The sequence below is a fragment of the Topomyia yanbarensis genome, chromosome 1 (genome assembly GCF_030247195.1).
Source record: "Topomyia yanbarensis strain Yona2022 chromosome 1, ASM3024719v1, whole genome shotgun sequence".
NCBI classification, from domain to species: Eukaryota; Metazoa; Arthropoda; class Insecta; order Diptera; family Culicidae; genus Topomyia; species Topomyia yanbarensis.
Genome location: NC_080670.1, coordinates 65,905,844 through 65,920,024, shown reverse-complemented (window position 1 = coordinate 65,920,024; position 14,181 = coordinate 65,905,844). Strand labels below are relative to the sequence as shown.

The following is a 14,181-nucleotide window of genomic DNA, read 5'->3' as shown; positions in this document are numbered from 1 at the left end:
GATCACATAGAAAACTCCGATTCAAACCGATACCGCGATGAATGCAAAAAGGTGCTCTTATATATACTTACCAAGTGTAATAAGAATGAAAGACATTTCCATAAAGTTATATTGTACGAACCAGCTATTAAATCATAGTTTGGAGAAATGAGAAAGGCACAATTGCACCTCTAGGTGGATTAAAACAGGTTTTTAAATAGATTTTCACCGAAAAATATCAACTAAAAAACGACAACATTCATGAACGGTGACTGAAACCTTGAAACATAAAATCGCTTGATCAAGGAAAGGTAGGAGAATAAAACACGATGTTTTTCGTGTCGAGAATCACAAAGAAGTACGATGACGAAACGGGGAAGCTGACGAGAGAGTTATTAAAGACCGCTGTCAAGATGGCGAGGATGAAAAACAGACTAAAATTCTTACTGAACTGTCGGAAGTGCAAGCTTGTGCCAAAGTGTCTATGTTACAAAGTTGGCGTTTCCCTACACAGCAGCATATCCCGGCAGGAAATGAAGATTCTGGAACACCGGCAGAAAATCAGAATCATCAGCCTAGTTGTTCGGGACACCAAAAGGTTACTAGAGCAACTGAAGAATAGAAAGCGGCATCTATATGAAAAGGTCCAATGGACGCTAGAAGAAAGTGACTGGAGAGCAGTGCGCGCGATGGTGGAGAAGAAAGCAGCAAATGTATATAATAGTACGAAACGAACCGAAATAAATAAGCTGAGCAACCTGAAGAGGAAAAAGATCGAAGAGACTTGTCAGCAACCGGAGTGGATAGAGAATAAGACAAACCATGAAATCTCCGACTATTTGGAACGAACGCTTCTTCTTGGACCGAACTTCAACATACAAAGCAAGAGTTCTATCCCATACGTTCGACTCGTTGCCGATGTAGAAACTGCTATAAAGAGCAAACCACAAGCCGACGACATCAGAGCAGAAGTATCTACGATCATATCCAACTATGTCAACTACCAAAACCAACCACGGACGAAGGAGAATGACTGGATACACAAAGACATTGTACGAAGTAGAAAGTTTTTGCGAGAGAACCCAGACATCTATGTTATAAAAGCCGATAAAGGGAACAAGACAGTTCTAATGTCCGGCACCGAATACCACGAAAAAATGACCACAATGGTAAATGATGCGTCCACGTACAAGCAACGGAAAGACAATCCATCGAACCGAGTGCTAAAAATGTTAAACAGCATAATAGAACAGTGGTGGTTAGACCAGCACATCGACAGAGCGACGAAACACAAGCTTAAGATGTACAACTGCACCCCACCGCGAATCTATGGACTCCCCAAAATTCACAAAGAAAACTGCCCCCTCCGTCCTGTGATATCCACCATCGGTTCAGCAACCTACCACATGGCTCAGTATCTATCGGGAATTTTAAACAATTTAGTGGGAAAAACGGAGTACCACGTTCGCAACAGCTTCGAATTCGCTAAGGAGATATCCAAGATACGGGTACCGGAAGGATGTGTAATGTATTCATTAGATGTGGTATCCCTATACACTAATATACCTGTCAATAAAGTGTACGAGTACGTCGAAGAAAGATGGAATGAAGTAGCACAAACAACCACTATTCCTTGGGACAGTTTTAAACAAGCAATGAAAACTGTACTAGAAGCTTCCTTTTTTCAGTATGACGGAAAGTTCTACGACCAAATATTTGGAGTGCCCATGGGATCCCCCCTCTCTCCCGTCGTTGCTAACATTGTTATGGAAAAATTAGAGGGAGAGGCCCTCGAGGGATTGAAGCAAAAGGGAATATCGCTGATAGTGTACCGACGGTATGTAGATGATTGCTTTCTTGTGGGTAAAGAAAATGAGATAGAAACTGTCATCGAAGAATTTAACGAGCAACATACTAGCATTAAATTCACGGTAGAAAAAGAAAGCAACGAATCGATTCGCTTTTTAGATCTACTATTATCCAGAAACGGGGAAAAAATCGACAAAAAATGGCTCCCGAAACAGAAAACAGGACGGTATTTGGACTACACATCGGAGAGCCCATACACGCACAAGAAGAACACCGCAATTGCACTTATGGACCGAGCACTAAAACTCACGGATGCGAACAAAAGGGAAGAGAGCATAACAGAGGCATCTAACATACTACGCGCCAACAACTATCCGGAACACATCATAAAAAGTGCGCTTAAACAGCGGGTAGACATACTCTACAACACCCTACAAACCAGGAGCGCAGACGAGCAAACAGCAAAATATATATCCATTCCATATATTCCCTGCTTGAGCGAGAAAATCGGCAAGGTATTGCGCAAGAATAACTTAAATGCAGCATACAAACCAAATGACAAAATAAAAAACACGATCTTCACGATGCTGAAAGATAAAATACCAAAAATGCAGCAAACAAATGTAGTCTACAGCATTCCATGCGGCGGATGCACCAATAAAGAGTACATCGGGCAAACTTCCCAAACCCTAGAGAAACGCATTAGCCAGCATAAAAACTCTATACGCACTAGCACATCGATAACCGGCCTAACACAACACACAAGAGAATGTGGACACCACTTTAACTTCAACGAAACGAGAATATTGGAGAGAATTAACCACGAGTCCAACAGGTTAACAGCGGAGGTTCTTCATATTAAGCTGAGAGAGCAAAGAGCGGTAAACCTTCAACGGGACGCCGCCAGCTTCGCCTGCACATACAACGGTCTTCTTAATAAGCTACGATCGGCGCGCAATGGCACTGGTGAGAAAGAAGAGAGACGCCACCAGTGAGAGAAGTACATGTAGAATTAGTTTAAATTTGATTTTCCCCCAGCGGTGGCAAGACGCGCTTGGGCAAGAAGTAAGATAATTTCAAATTCAAATGTATTTTTTTTTTTTTAATTTTATCGCTATTTTTATTTTGTTTTTCTTATTGTAAAGTTCTGAGGATGGCTGAAAGGAAATAAAAAAGTAGGCTGAAACGTTAACGGTAAACTGTGTTTTTTAAATAGATTTTCACCGAAAAATATCAACTAAAAAACGACAACATTCATGAACGGTGACTGAAACCTTGAAACATAAAATCGCTTGATCAAGGAAAGGTAGGAGAATAAAACACGATGTTTTTCGTGTCGAGAATCACAAAGAAGTACGATGACGAAACGGGGAAGCTGACGAGAGAGTTATTAAAGACCGCTGTCAAGATGGCGAGGATGAAAAACAGACTAAAATTCTTACTGAACTGTCGGAAGTGCAAGCTTGTGCCAAAGTGTCTATGTTACAAAGTTGGCGTTTCCCTACACAGCAGCATATCCCGGCAGGAAATGAAGATTCTGGAACACCGGCAGAAAATCAGAATCATCAGCCTAGTTGTTCGGGACACCAAAAGGTTACTAGAGCAACTGAAGAATAGAAAGCGGCATCTATATGAAAAGGTCCAATGGACGCTAGAAGAAAGTGACTGGAGAGCAGTGCGCGCGATGGTGGAGAAGAAAGCAGCAAATGTATATAATAGTACGAAACGAACCGAAATAAATAAGCTGAGCAACCTGAAGAGGAAAAAGATCGAAGAGACTTGTCAGCAACCGGAGTGGATAGAGAATAAGACAAACCATGAAATCCCCGACTATTTGGAACGAACGCTTCTTCTTGGACCGAACTTCAACATACAAAGCAAGAGTTCTATCCCATACGTTCGACTCGTTGCCGATGTAGAAACTGCTATAAAGAGCAAACCACAAGCCGACGACATCAGAGCAGAAGTATCTACGATCATATCCAACTATGTCAACTACCAAAACCAACCACGGACGAAGGAGAATGACTGGATACACAAAGACATTGTACGAAGTAGAAAGTTTTTGCGAGAGAACCCAGACATCTATGTTATAAAAGCCGATAAAGGGAACAAGACAGTTCTAATGTCCGGCACCGAATACCACGAAAAAATGACCACAATGGTAAATGATGCGTCCACGTACAAGCAACGGAAAGACAATCCATCGAACCGAGTGCTAAAAATGTTAAACAGCATAATAGAACAGTGGTGGTTAGACCAGCACATCGACAGAGCGACGAAACACAAGCTTAAGATGTACAACTGCACCCCACCGCGAATCTATGGACTCCCCAAAATTCACAAAGAAAACTGCCCCCTCCGTCCTGTGATATCCACCATCGGTTCAGCAACCTACCACATGGCTCAGTATCTATCGGGAATTTTAAACAATTTAGTGGGAAAAACGGAGTACCACGTTCGCAACAGCTTCGAATTCGCTAAGGAGATATCCAAGATACGGGTACCGGAAGGATGTGTAATGTATTCATTAGATGTGGTATCCCTATACACTAATATACCTGTCAATAAAGTGTACGAGTACGTCGAAGAAAGATGGAATGAAGTAGCACAAACAACCACTATTCCTTGGGACAGTTTTAAACAAGCAATGAAAACTGTACTAGAAGCTTCCTTTTTTCAGTATGACGGAAAGTTCTACGACCAAATATTTGGAGTGCCCATGGGATCCCCCCTCTCTCCCGTCGTTGCTAACATTGTTATGGAAAAATAAGAGGGAGAGGCCCTCGAGGGATTGAAGCAAAAGGGAATATCGCTGATAGTGTACCGACGGTATGTAGATGATTGCTTTCTTGTGGGTAAAGAAAATGAGATAGAAACTGTCATCGAAGAATTTAACGAGCAACATACTAGCATTAAATTCACGGTAGAAAAAGAAAGCAACGAATCGATTCGCTTTTTAGATCTACTATTATCCAGAAACGGGGAAAAAATCGACAAAAAATGGCTCCCGAAACAGAAAACAGGACGGTATTTGGACTACACATCGGAGAGCCCATACACGCACAAGAAGAACACCGCAATTGCACTTATGGACCGAGCACTAAAACTCACGGATGCGAACAAAAGGGAAGAGAGCATAACAGAGGCATCTAACATACTACGCGCCAACAACTATCCGGAACACATCATAAAAAGTGTGCTTAAACAGCGGGTAGACATACTCTACAACACCCTACAAACCAGGAGCGCAGACGAGCAAACAGCAAAATATATATCCATTCCATATATTCCCTGCTTGAGCGAGAAAATCGGCAAGGTATTGCGCAAGAATAACTTAAATGCAGCATACAAACCAAATGACAAAATAAAAAACACGATCTTCACGATGCTGAAAGATAAAATACCAAAAATGCAGCAAACAAATGTAGTCTACAGCATTCCATGCGGCGGATGCACCAATAAAGAGTACATCGGGCAAACTTCCCAAACCCTAGAGAAACGCATTAGCCAGCATAAAAACTCTATACGCACTAGCACATCGATAACCGGCCTAACACAACACACAAGAGAATGTGGACACCACTTTAACTTCAACGAAACGAGAATATTGGAGAGAATTAACCACGAGTCCAACAGGTTAACAGCGGAGGTTCTTCATATTAAGCTGAGAGAGCAAAGAGCGGTAAACCTTCAACGGGACGCCGCCAGGTTCGCCTGCACATACAACGGTCTTCTTAATAAGCTACGATCGGCGCGCAATGGCACTGGTGAGAAAGAAGAGAGACGCCACCAGTGAGAGAAGTACATGTAGAATTAGTTTAAATTTGATTTTCCCCCAGCGGTGGCAAGACGCGCTTGGGCAAGAAGTAAGATAATTTCAAATTCAAATGTATTTTTTTTTTTAATTTTATCGCTATTTTTATTTTGTTTTTCTTATTGTAAAGTTCTGAGGATGGCTGAAAGGAAATAAAAAAGTAGGCTGAAACGTTAACGGTAAACTGTGTTTTTGCCTTTCTCATATAAAGAAAGGCTATGCAATCACTGTAAAAATCGACTTTTTAACCGAGGCCCGGAGGGCCGAGTATAGTACACCATTCGATTCAGTTCGTCGAGATCGGCAAATGTCTGTGTGTGTGTATGTATGTGTGTGTGTGTATGTGTGTGTGTATGTGTGTGTGTCATTTAAACTCACACAATTTTCTCAGAGATGGCTGAACCGCTTTTCGCAAACTTAGTTTCATCTGAAAGGTATAACGCTCCCATAAGCTGCTATTGAATTTTTAGTTGATCCGACTTCCGGTTCCGGAGTTACGGGTTGAAGAGTGCGGTCACACAGCAAATTCCCATATAAACTGGTACCACCATAATGTTCAAATGATGTAAAACATATTAAAATTGATGTAACATTACTCTAGTTTGCGGGTCTGGATCACTAATGATCAATCAAAGCAGCTTTGACCGCATTGGCCACCTATGACGGTTCATGCCGCCCTCGGGGAACCCGCCAAGTTCCTAAGCTAATATCACACCCATTCCACAACGAATTCTCTACCGATTTTTACGAACTTAATTTCAAATGAAAGATACAGTAATGCCATTGACTGCTGCTGAATTTCATTCGGTTCTGACTCTTGCTTCCGGAGTTACAGGGGTGTTAGTAAGGATACACTGGAATTTCCCATATAAATCGGTACAATCGTAATACCTCAGAGGCTAAAAACTATTGAAATGGTCACCAAATTACTTCTAATCGTAGATCTAGATCACTGATTGGCAATCAAACATTCTTTGAATATATTGTCCACTATCGACGATTCCGGAAGTCCGGAATTCCGGGCATATTCCACAATTAAAGTCACATCGGTTCATCGGTGATGACTGAACCGATTTTCTCAAACCAAGTCTCAAATGGAAGGCAAAATATGCAGTTGAGTATTGCGTAGCCGCCCCTTCCCCCCCCCCCTCCCCACCTTGCCCTTACACCTCCCTCCTTCATCACTCCCCTCTTCTTGGATCACCCTCACGCCCAGATTTCCTTCATCCACCCCGTATACCGAAATAAGATGAAGGATTTCTGACGCATCCTCCACACCCACTCTACTAAACCCCCATTCCCTCACATTCAAACGCATTCCACCAACCTTTGCAAATTATAATCACATGAAGATAACATTGAACTCATGCTTATTAAGCTAATTAAATATTATTCTTTTGCCTTTCTTATATAGAAATGTTATGCAATTGCTCCAAAAACCGACTTTTTAACCGAGGCCCGGAGGGCCGAGTCTCATATAACATTCGACTCAGTTCGCCGAGATCGCAAAATATCTGTGTGTATGTATGTATGTGTGTATGTGTATGTGTGTATGTATGTGTGTGTATGTGCGGATTTGTTAACAAAATGTCCACATCGGTTACTCGGAGATGGCTGAACCGATTTTTACAAACTAAGATTCAAATGAAAGGTATAATATTCCCATAGATTGCTATTGAATTTCATTTTCAACCGACATCTTGTTCCGAATTACGAGTTGAAGAATATGGTTACAAAACAAAATTTGTTGATTTTTCCAAATCGGTTTCTCGGAATTTTCTGAACCGATTTTGACAAACTTAATTTTAAATGAAAGGTCCATCAGCTGCTGTTGAATTTTGTGTGGATCCGAGTTCTGGTTCCTGAATTACAGGGTGATACGTACGATCACGCAGCAAATCCCGATTCTAACGAATTCTGCGATGAATGTAAAAAGGTGATTTTTTTTTCCAAAATGTAAACACAACTGTTGAATTTGTAGATCTAGGTCCCCAACAGTCATTCAAAGTCTCTTTGGCCACACTGGCCACCATCGACGGATCCGGAAGCATCCAAAGTCAGAATAACGGTTATATTGGTTTCTCGAAAATGGCTAGATTTGCTCAACTTAGTTTCAAATGAAAGGTGTTGCGTCCCCAGAAACTGATATTAAATTCCATCTCCATCCGACTTCCAGCACCGGAGTTACGGGTTGTGGAGGTCGATCACATAGAAAACTCCGATTCAAACCGATACCGCGATGAATGCAAAAAGGTGCTCTTATATATACTTACCAAGTGTAATAAGAATGAAAGACATTTCCATAAAGTTATATTGTACGAACCAGCTATTAAATCATAGTTTGGAGAAATGAGAAAGGCACAATTGCACCTCTAGGTGGATTAAAACAGGTTTTTAAATAGATTTTCACCGAAAAATATCAACTAAAAAACGACAACATTCATGAACGGTGACTGAAACCTTGAAACATAAAATCGCTTGATCAAGGAAAGGTAGGAGAATAAAACACGATGTTTTTCGTGTCGAGAATCACAAAGAAGTACGATGACGAAACGGGGAAGCTGACGAGAGAGTTATTAAAGACCGCTGTCAAGATGGCGAGGATGAAAAACAGACTAAAATTCTTACTGAACTGTCGGAAGTGCAAGCTTGTGCCAAAGTGTCTATGTTACAAAGTTGGCGTTTCCCTACACAGCAGCATATCCCGGCAGGAAATGAAGATTCTGGAACACCGGCAGAAAATCAGAATCATCAGCCTAGTTGTTCGGGACACCAAAAGGTTACTAGAGCAACTGAAGAATAGAAAGCGGCATCTATATGAAAAGGTCCAATGGACGCTAGAAGAAAGTGACTGGAGAGCAGTGCGCGCGATGGTGGAGAAGAAAGCAGCAAATGTATATAATAGTACGAAACGAACCGAAATAAATAAGCTGAGCAACCTGAAGAGGAAAAAGATCGAAGAGACTTGTCAGCAACCGGAGTGGATAGAGAATAAGACAAACCATGAAATCTCCGACTATTTGGAACGAACGCTTCTTCTTGGACCGAACTTCAACATACAAAGCAAGAGTTCTATCCCTTACGTTCGACTCGTTGCCGATGTAGAAACTTCTATAAAGAGCAAACCACAAGCCGACGACATCAGAGCAGAAGTATCTACGATCATATCCAACTATGTCAACTACCAAAACCAACCACGGACGAAGGAGAATGACTGGATACACAAAGACATTGTACGAAGTAGAAAGTTTTTGCGAGAGAACCCAGACATCTATGTTATAAAAGCCGATAAAGGGAACAAGACAGTTCTAATGTCCGGCACCGAATACCACGAAAAAAATGACCACAATGGTAAATGATGCGTCCACGTACAAGCAACGGAAAGACAATCCATCGAACCGAGTGCTAAAAATGTTAAACAGCATAATAGAACAGTGGTGGTTAGACCAGCACATCGACAGAGCGACGAAACACAAGCTTAAGATGTACAACTGCACCCCACCGCGAATCTATGGACTCCCCAAAATTCACAAAGAAAACTGCCCCCTCCGTCCTGTGATATCCACCATCGGTTCAGCAACCTACCACATGGCTCAGTATCTATCGGGAATTTTAAACAATTTAGTGGGAAAAACGGAGTACCACGTTCGCAACAGCTTCGAATTCGCTAAGGAGATATCCAAGATACGGGTACCGGAAGGATGTGTAATGTATTCATTAGATGTGGTATCCCTATACACTAATATACCTGTCAATAAAGTGTACGAGTACGTCGAAGAAAGATGGAATGAAGTAGCACAAACAACCACTATTCCTTGGGACAGTTTTAAACAAGCAATGAAAACTGTACTAGAAGCTTCCTTTTTTCAGTATGACGGAAAGTTCTACGACCAAATATTTGGAGTGCCCATGGGATCCCCCCTCTCTCCCGTCGTTGCTAACATTGTTATGGAAAAATAAGAGGGAGAGGCCCTCGAGGGATTGAAGCAAAAGGGAATATCGCTGATAGTGTACCGACGGTATGTAGATGATTGCTTTCTTGTGGGTAAAGAAAATGAGATAGAAACTGTCATCGAAGAATTTAACGAGCAACATACTAGCATTAAATTCACGGTAGAAAAAGAAAGCAACGAATCGATTCGCTTTTTAGATCTACTATTATCCAGAAACGGGGAAAAAATCGACAAAAAATGGCTCCCGAAACAGAAAACAGGACGGTATTTGGACTACACATCGGAGAGCCCATACACGCACAAGAAGAACACCGCAATTGCACTTATGGACCGAGCACTAAAACTCACGGATGCGAACAAAAGGGAAGAGAGCATAACAGAGGCATCTAACATACTACGCGCCAACAACTATCCGGAACACATCATAAAAAGTGCGCTTAAACAGCGGGTAGACATACTCTACAACACCCTACAAACCAGGAGCGCAGACGAGCAAACAGCAAAATATATATCCATTCCATATATTCCCTGCTTGAGCGAGAAAATCGGCAAGGTATTGCGCAAGAATAACTTAAATGCAGCATACAAACCAAATGACAAAATAAAAAACACGATCTTCACGATGCTGAAAGATAAAATACCAAAAATGCAGCAAACAAATGTAGTCTACAGCATTCCATGCGGCGGATGCACCAATAAAGAGTACATCGGGCAAACTTCCCAAACCCTAGAGAAACGCATTAGCCAGCATAAAAACTCTATACGCACTAGCACATCGATAACCGGCCTAACACAACACACAAGAGAATGTGGACACCACTTTAACTTCAACGAAACGAGAATATTGGAGAGAATTAACCACGAGTCCAACAGGTTAACAGCGGAGGTTCTTCATATTAAGCTGAGAGAGCAAAGAGCGGTAAACCTTCAACGGGACGCCGCCAGCTTCGCCTGCACATACAACGGTCTTCTTAATAAGCTACGATCGGCGCGCAATGGCACTGGTGAGAAAGAAGAGAGACGCCACCAGTGAGAGAAGTACATGTAGAATTAGTTTAAATTTGATTTTCCCCCAGCGGTGGCAAGACGCGCTTGGGCAAGAAGTAAGATAATTTCAAATTCAAATGTATTTTTTTTTTTTAATTTTATCGCTATTTTTATTTTGTTTTTCTTATTGTAAAGTTCTGAGGATGGCTGAAAGGAAATAAAAAAGTAGGCTGAAACGTTAACGGTAAACTGTGTTTTTTAAATAGATTTTCACCGAAAAATATCAACTAAAAAACGACAACATTCATGAACGGTGACTGAAACCTTGAAACATAAAATCGCTTGATCAAGGAAAGGTAGGAGAATAAAACACGATGTTTTTCGTGTCGAGAATCACAAAGAAGTACGATGACGAAACGGGGAAGCTGACGAGAGAGTTATTAAAGACCGCTGTCAAGATGGCGAGGATGAAAAACAGACTAAAATTCTTACTGAACTGTCGGAAGTGCAAGCTTGTGCCAAAGTGTCTATGTTACAAAGTTGGCGTTTCCCTACACAGCAGCATATCCCGGCAGGAAATGAAGATTCTGGAACACCGGCAGAAAATCAGAATCATCAGCCTAGTTGTTCGGGACACCAAAAGGTTACTAGAGCAACTGAAGAATAGAAAGCGGCATCTATATGAAAAGGTCCAATGGACGCTAGAAGAAAGTGACTGGAGAGCAGTGCGCGCGATGGTGGAGAAGAAAGCAGCAAATGTATATAATAGTACGAAACGAACCGAAATAAATAAGCTGAGCAACCTGAAGAGGAAAAAGATCGAAGAGACTTGTCAGCAACCGGAGTGGATAGAGAATAAGACAAACCATGAAATCCCCGACTATTTGGAACGAACGCTTCTTCTTGGACCGAACTTCAACATACAAAGCAAGAGTTCTATCCCATACGTTCGACTCGTTGCCGATGTAGAAACTGCTATAAAGAGCAAACCACAAGCCGACGACATCAGAGCAGAAGTATCTACGATCATATCCAACTATGTCAACTACCAAAACCAACCACGGACGAAGGAGAATGACTGGATACACAAAGACATTGTACGAAGTAGAAAGTTTTTGCGAGAGAACCCAGACATCTATGTTATAAAAGCCGATAAAGGGAACAAGACAGTTCTAATGTCCGGCACCGAATACCACGAAAAAATGACCACAATGGTAAATGATGCGTCCACGTACAAGCAACGGAAAGACAATCCATCGAACCGAGTGCTAAAAATGTTAAACAGCATAATAGAACAGTGGTGGTTAGACCAGCACATCGACAGAGCGACGAAACACAAGCTTAAGATGTACAACTGCACCCCACCGCGAATCTATGGACTCCCCAAAATTCACAAAGAAAACTGCCCCCTCCGTCCTGTGATATCCACCATCGGTTCAGCAACCTACCACATGGCTCAGTATCTATCGGGAATTTTAAACAATTTAGTGGGAAAAACGGAGTACCACGTTCGCAACAGCTTCGAATTCGCTAAGGAGATATCCAAGATACGGGTACCGGAAGGATGTGTAATGTATTCATTAGATGTGGTATCCCTATACACTAATATACCTGTCAATAAAGTGTACGAGTACGTCGAAGAAAGATGGAATGAAGTAGCACAAACAACCACTATTCCTTGGGACAGTTTTAAACAAGCAATGAAAACTGTACTAGAAGCTTCCTTTTTTCAGTATGACGGAAAGTTCTACGACCAAATATTTGGAGTGCCCATGGGATCCCCCCTCTCTCCCGTCGTTGCTAACATTGTTATGGAAAAATTAGAGGGAGAGGCCCTCGAGGGATTGAAGCAAAAGGGAATATCGCTGATAGTGTACCGACGGTATGTAGATGATTGCTTTCTTGTGGGTAAAGAAAATGAGATAGAAACTGTCATCGAAGAATTTAACGAGCAACATACTAGCATTAAATTCACGGTAGAAAAAGAAAGCAACGAATCGATTCGCTTTTTAGATCTACTATTATCCAGAAACGGGGAAAAAATCGACAAAAAATGGCTCCCGAAACAGAAAACAGGACGGTATTTGGACTACACATCGGAGAGCCCATACACGCACAAGAAGAACACCGCAATTGCACTTATGGACCGAGCACTAAAACTCACGGATGCGAACAAAAGGGAAGAGAGCATAACAGAGGCATCTAACATACTACGCGCCAACAACTATCCGGAACACATCATAAAAAGTGTGCTTAAACAGCGGGTAGACATACTCTACAACACCCTACAAACCAGGAGCGCAGACGAGCAAACAGCAAAATATATATCCATTCCATATATTCCCCGCTTGAGCGAGAAAATCGGCAAGGTATTGCGCAAGAATAACTTAAATGCAGCATACAAACCAAATGACAAAATAAAAAACACGATCTTCACGATGCTGAAAGATAAAATACCAAAAATGCAGCAAACAAATGTAGTCTACAGCATTCCATGCGGCGGATGCACCAATAAAGAGTACATCGGGCAAACTTCCCAAACCCTAGAGAAACGCATTAGCCAGCATAAAAACTCTATACGCACTAGCACATCGATAACCGGCCTAACACAACACACAAGAGAATGTGGACACCACTTTAACTTCAACGAAACGAGAATATTGGAGAGAATTAACCACGAGTCCAACAGGTTAACAGCGGAGGTTCTTCATATTAAGCTGAGAGAGCAAAGAGCGGTAAACCTTCAACGGGACGCCGCCAGCTTCGCCTGCACATACAACGGTCTTCTTAATAAGCTACGATCGGCGCGCAATGGCACTGGTGAGAAAGAAGAGAGACGCCACCAGTGAGAGAAGTACATGTAGAATTAGTTTAAATTTGATTTTCCCCCAGCGGTGGCAAGACGCGCTTGGGCAAGAAGTAAGATAATTTCAAATTCAAATGTATTTTTTTTTTTTAATTTTATCGCTATTTTTATTTTGTTTTTCTTATTGTAAAGTTCTGAGGATGGCTGAAAGGAAATAAAAAAGTAGGCTGAAACGTTAACGGTAAACTGTGTTTTTGCCTTTCTCATATAAAGAAAGGCTATGCAATCACTGTAAAAATCGACTTTTTAACCGAGGCCCGGAGGGCCGAGTATAGTACACCATTCGATTCAGTTCGTCGAGATCGGCAAATGTCTGTGTGTGTGTATGTATGTGTGTGTATGTGTGTGTGTATGTGTGTGTATGTGTGTGTGTGTCATTTAAACTCACACAATTTTCTCAGAGATGGCTGAACCGCTTTTCGCAAACTTAGTTTCATCTGAAAGGTATAACGCTCCCATAAGCTGCTATTGAATTTTTAGTTGATCCGACTTCCGGTTCCGGAGTTACGGGTTGAAGAGTGCGGTCACACAGCAAATTCCCATATAAACTGGTACCACCATAATGTTCAAATGATGTAAAACATATTAAAATTGATGTAACATTACTCTAGTTTGCGGGTCTGGATCACTAATGATCAATCAAAGCAGCTTTGACCGCATTGGCCACCTATGACGGTTCATGCCGCCCTCGGGGAACCCGCCAAGTTCCTAAGCTAATATCACACCCATTCCACAACGAATTCTCTACCGATTTTTACGAACTTAATTTC

At 41.7% G+C, this 14,181-nt stretch overlaps 3 protein-coding genes across 3 annotated transcripts; all 3 read left to right on the top strand.

Annotated features, from left to right (window-relative positions):
• The first annotated feature begins 392 nt into the window (after nucleotides 1-392).
• On the top strand, nucleotides 393-2,783 carry LOC131695944 (uncharacterized). The gene has a single exon (XM_058984476.1). It carries the CDS (start codon nucleotides 393-395, stop codon nucleotides 2,781-2,783), a length of 2,391 nt encoding a protein of 796 aa, XP_058840459.1.
• A 329-nt stretch (nucleotides 2,784-3,112) lies between these two features.
• On the top strand, nucleotides 3,113-4,561 carry LOC131695934 (uncharacterized). Its single transcript, XM_058984466.1, has one exon. It carries the CDS (start codon nucleotides 3,113-3,115, stop codon nucleotides 4,559-4,561), a length of 1,449 nt encoding a protein of 482 aa, XP_058840449.1.
• A 6,358-nt stretch (nucleotides 4,562-10,919) lies between these two features.
• Nucleotides 10,920-13,394, top strand: LOC131695923 (uncharacterized). The gene has a single exon (XM_058984457.1). The coding sequence runs from the start codon at nucleotides 10,920-10,922 to the stop codon at nucleotides 13,392-13,394; it is 2,475 nt and encodes an 824-aa protein (XP_058840440.1).
• Nucleotides 13,395-14,181: the final 787 nt, after the last annotated feature.

Coding starts and splice junctions, on each gene's coding strand:
- LOC131695934 (XM_058984466.1), top strand. CDS start 3,113: ATGTTTTTCGTGTCGAGAATCACAAAGAAGTACGATGACGAAACGGGG.
- LOC131695923 (XM_058984457.1), top strand. CDS start 10,920: ATGTTTTTCGTGTCGAGAATCACAAAGAAGTACGATGACGAAACGGGG.
- LOC131695944 (XM_058984476.1), top strand. CDS start 393: ATGGCGAGGATGAAAAACAGACTAAAATTCTTACTGAACTGTCGGAAG.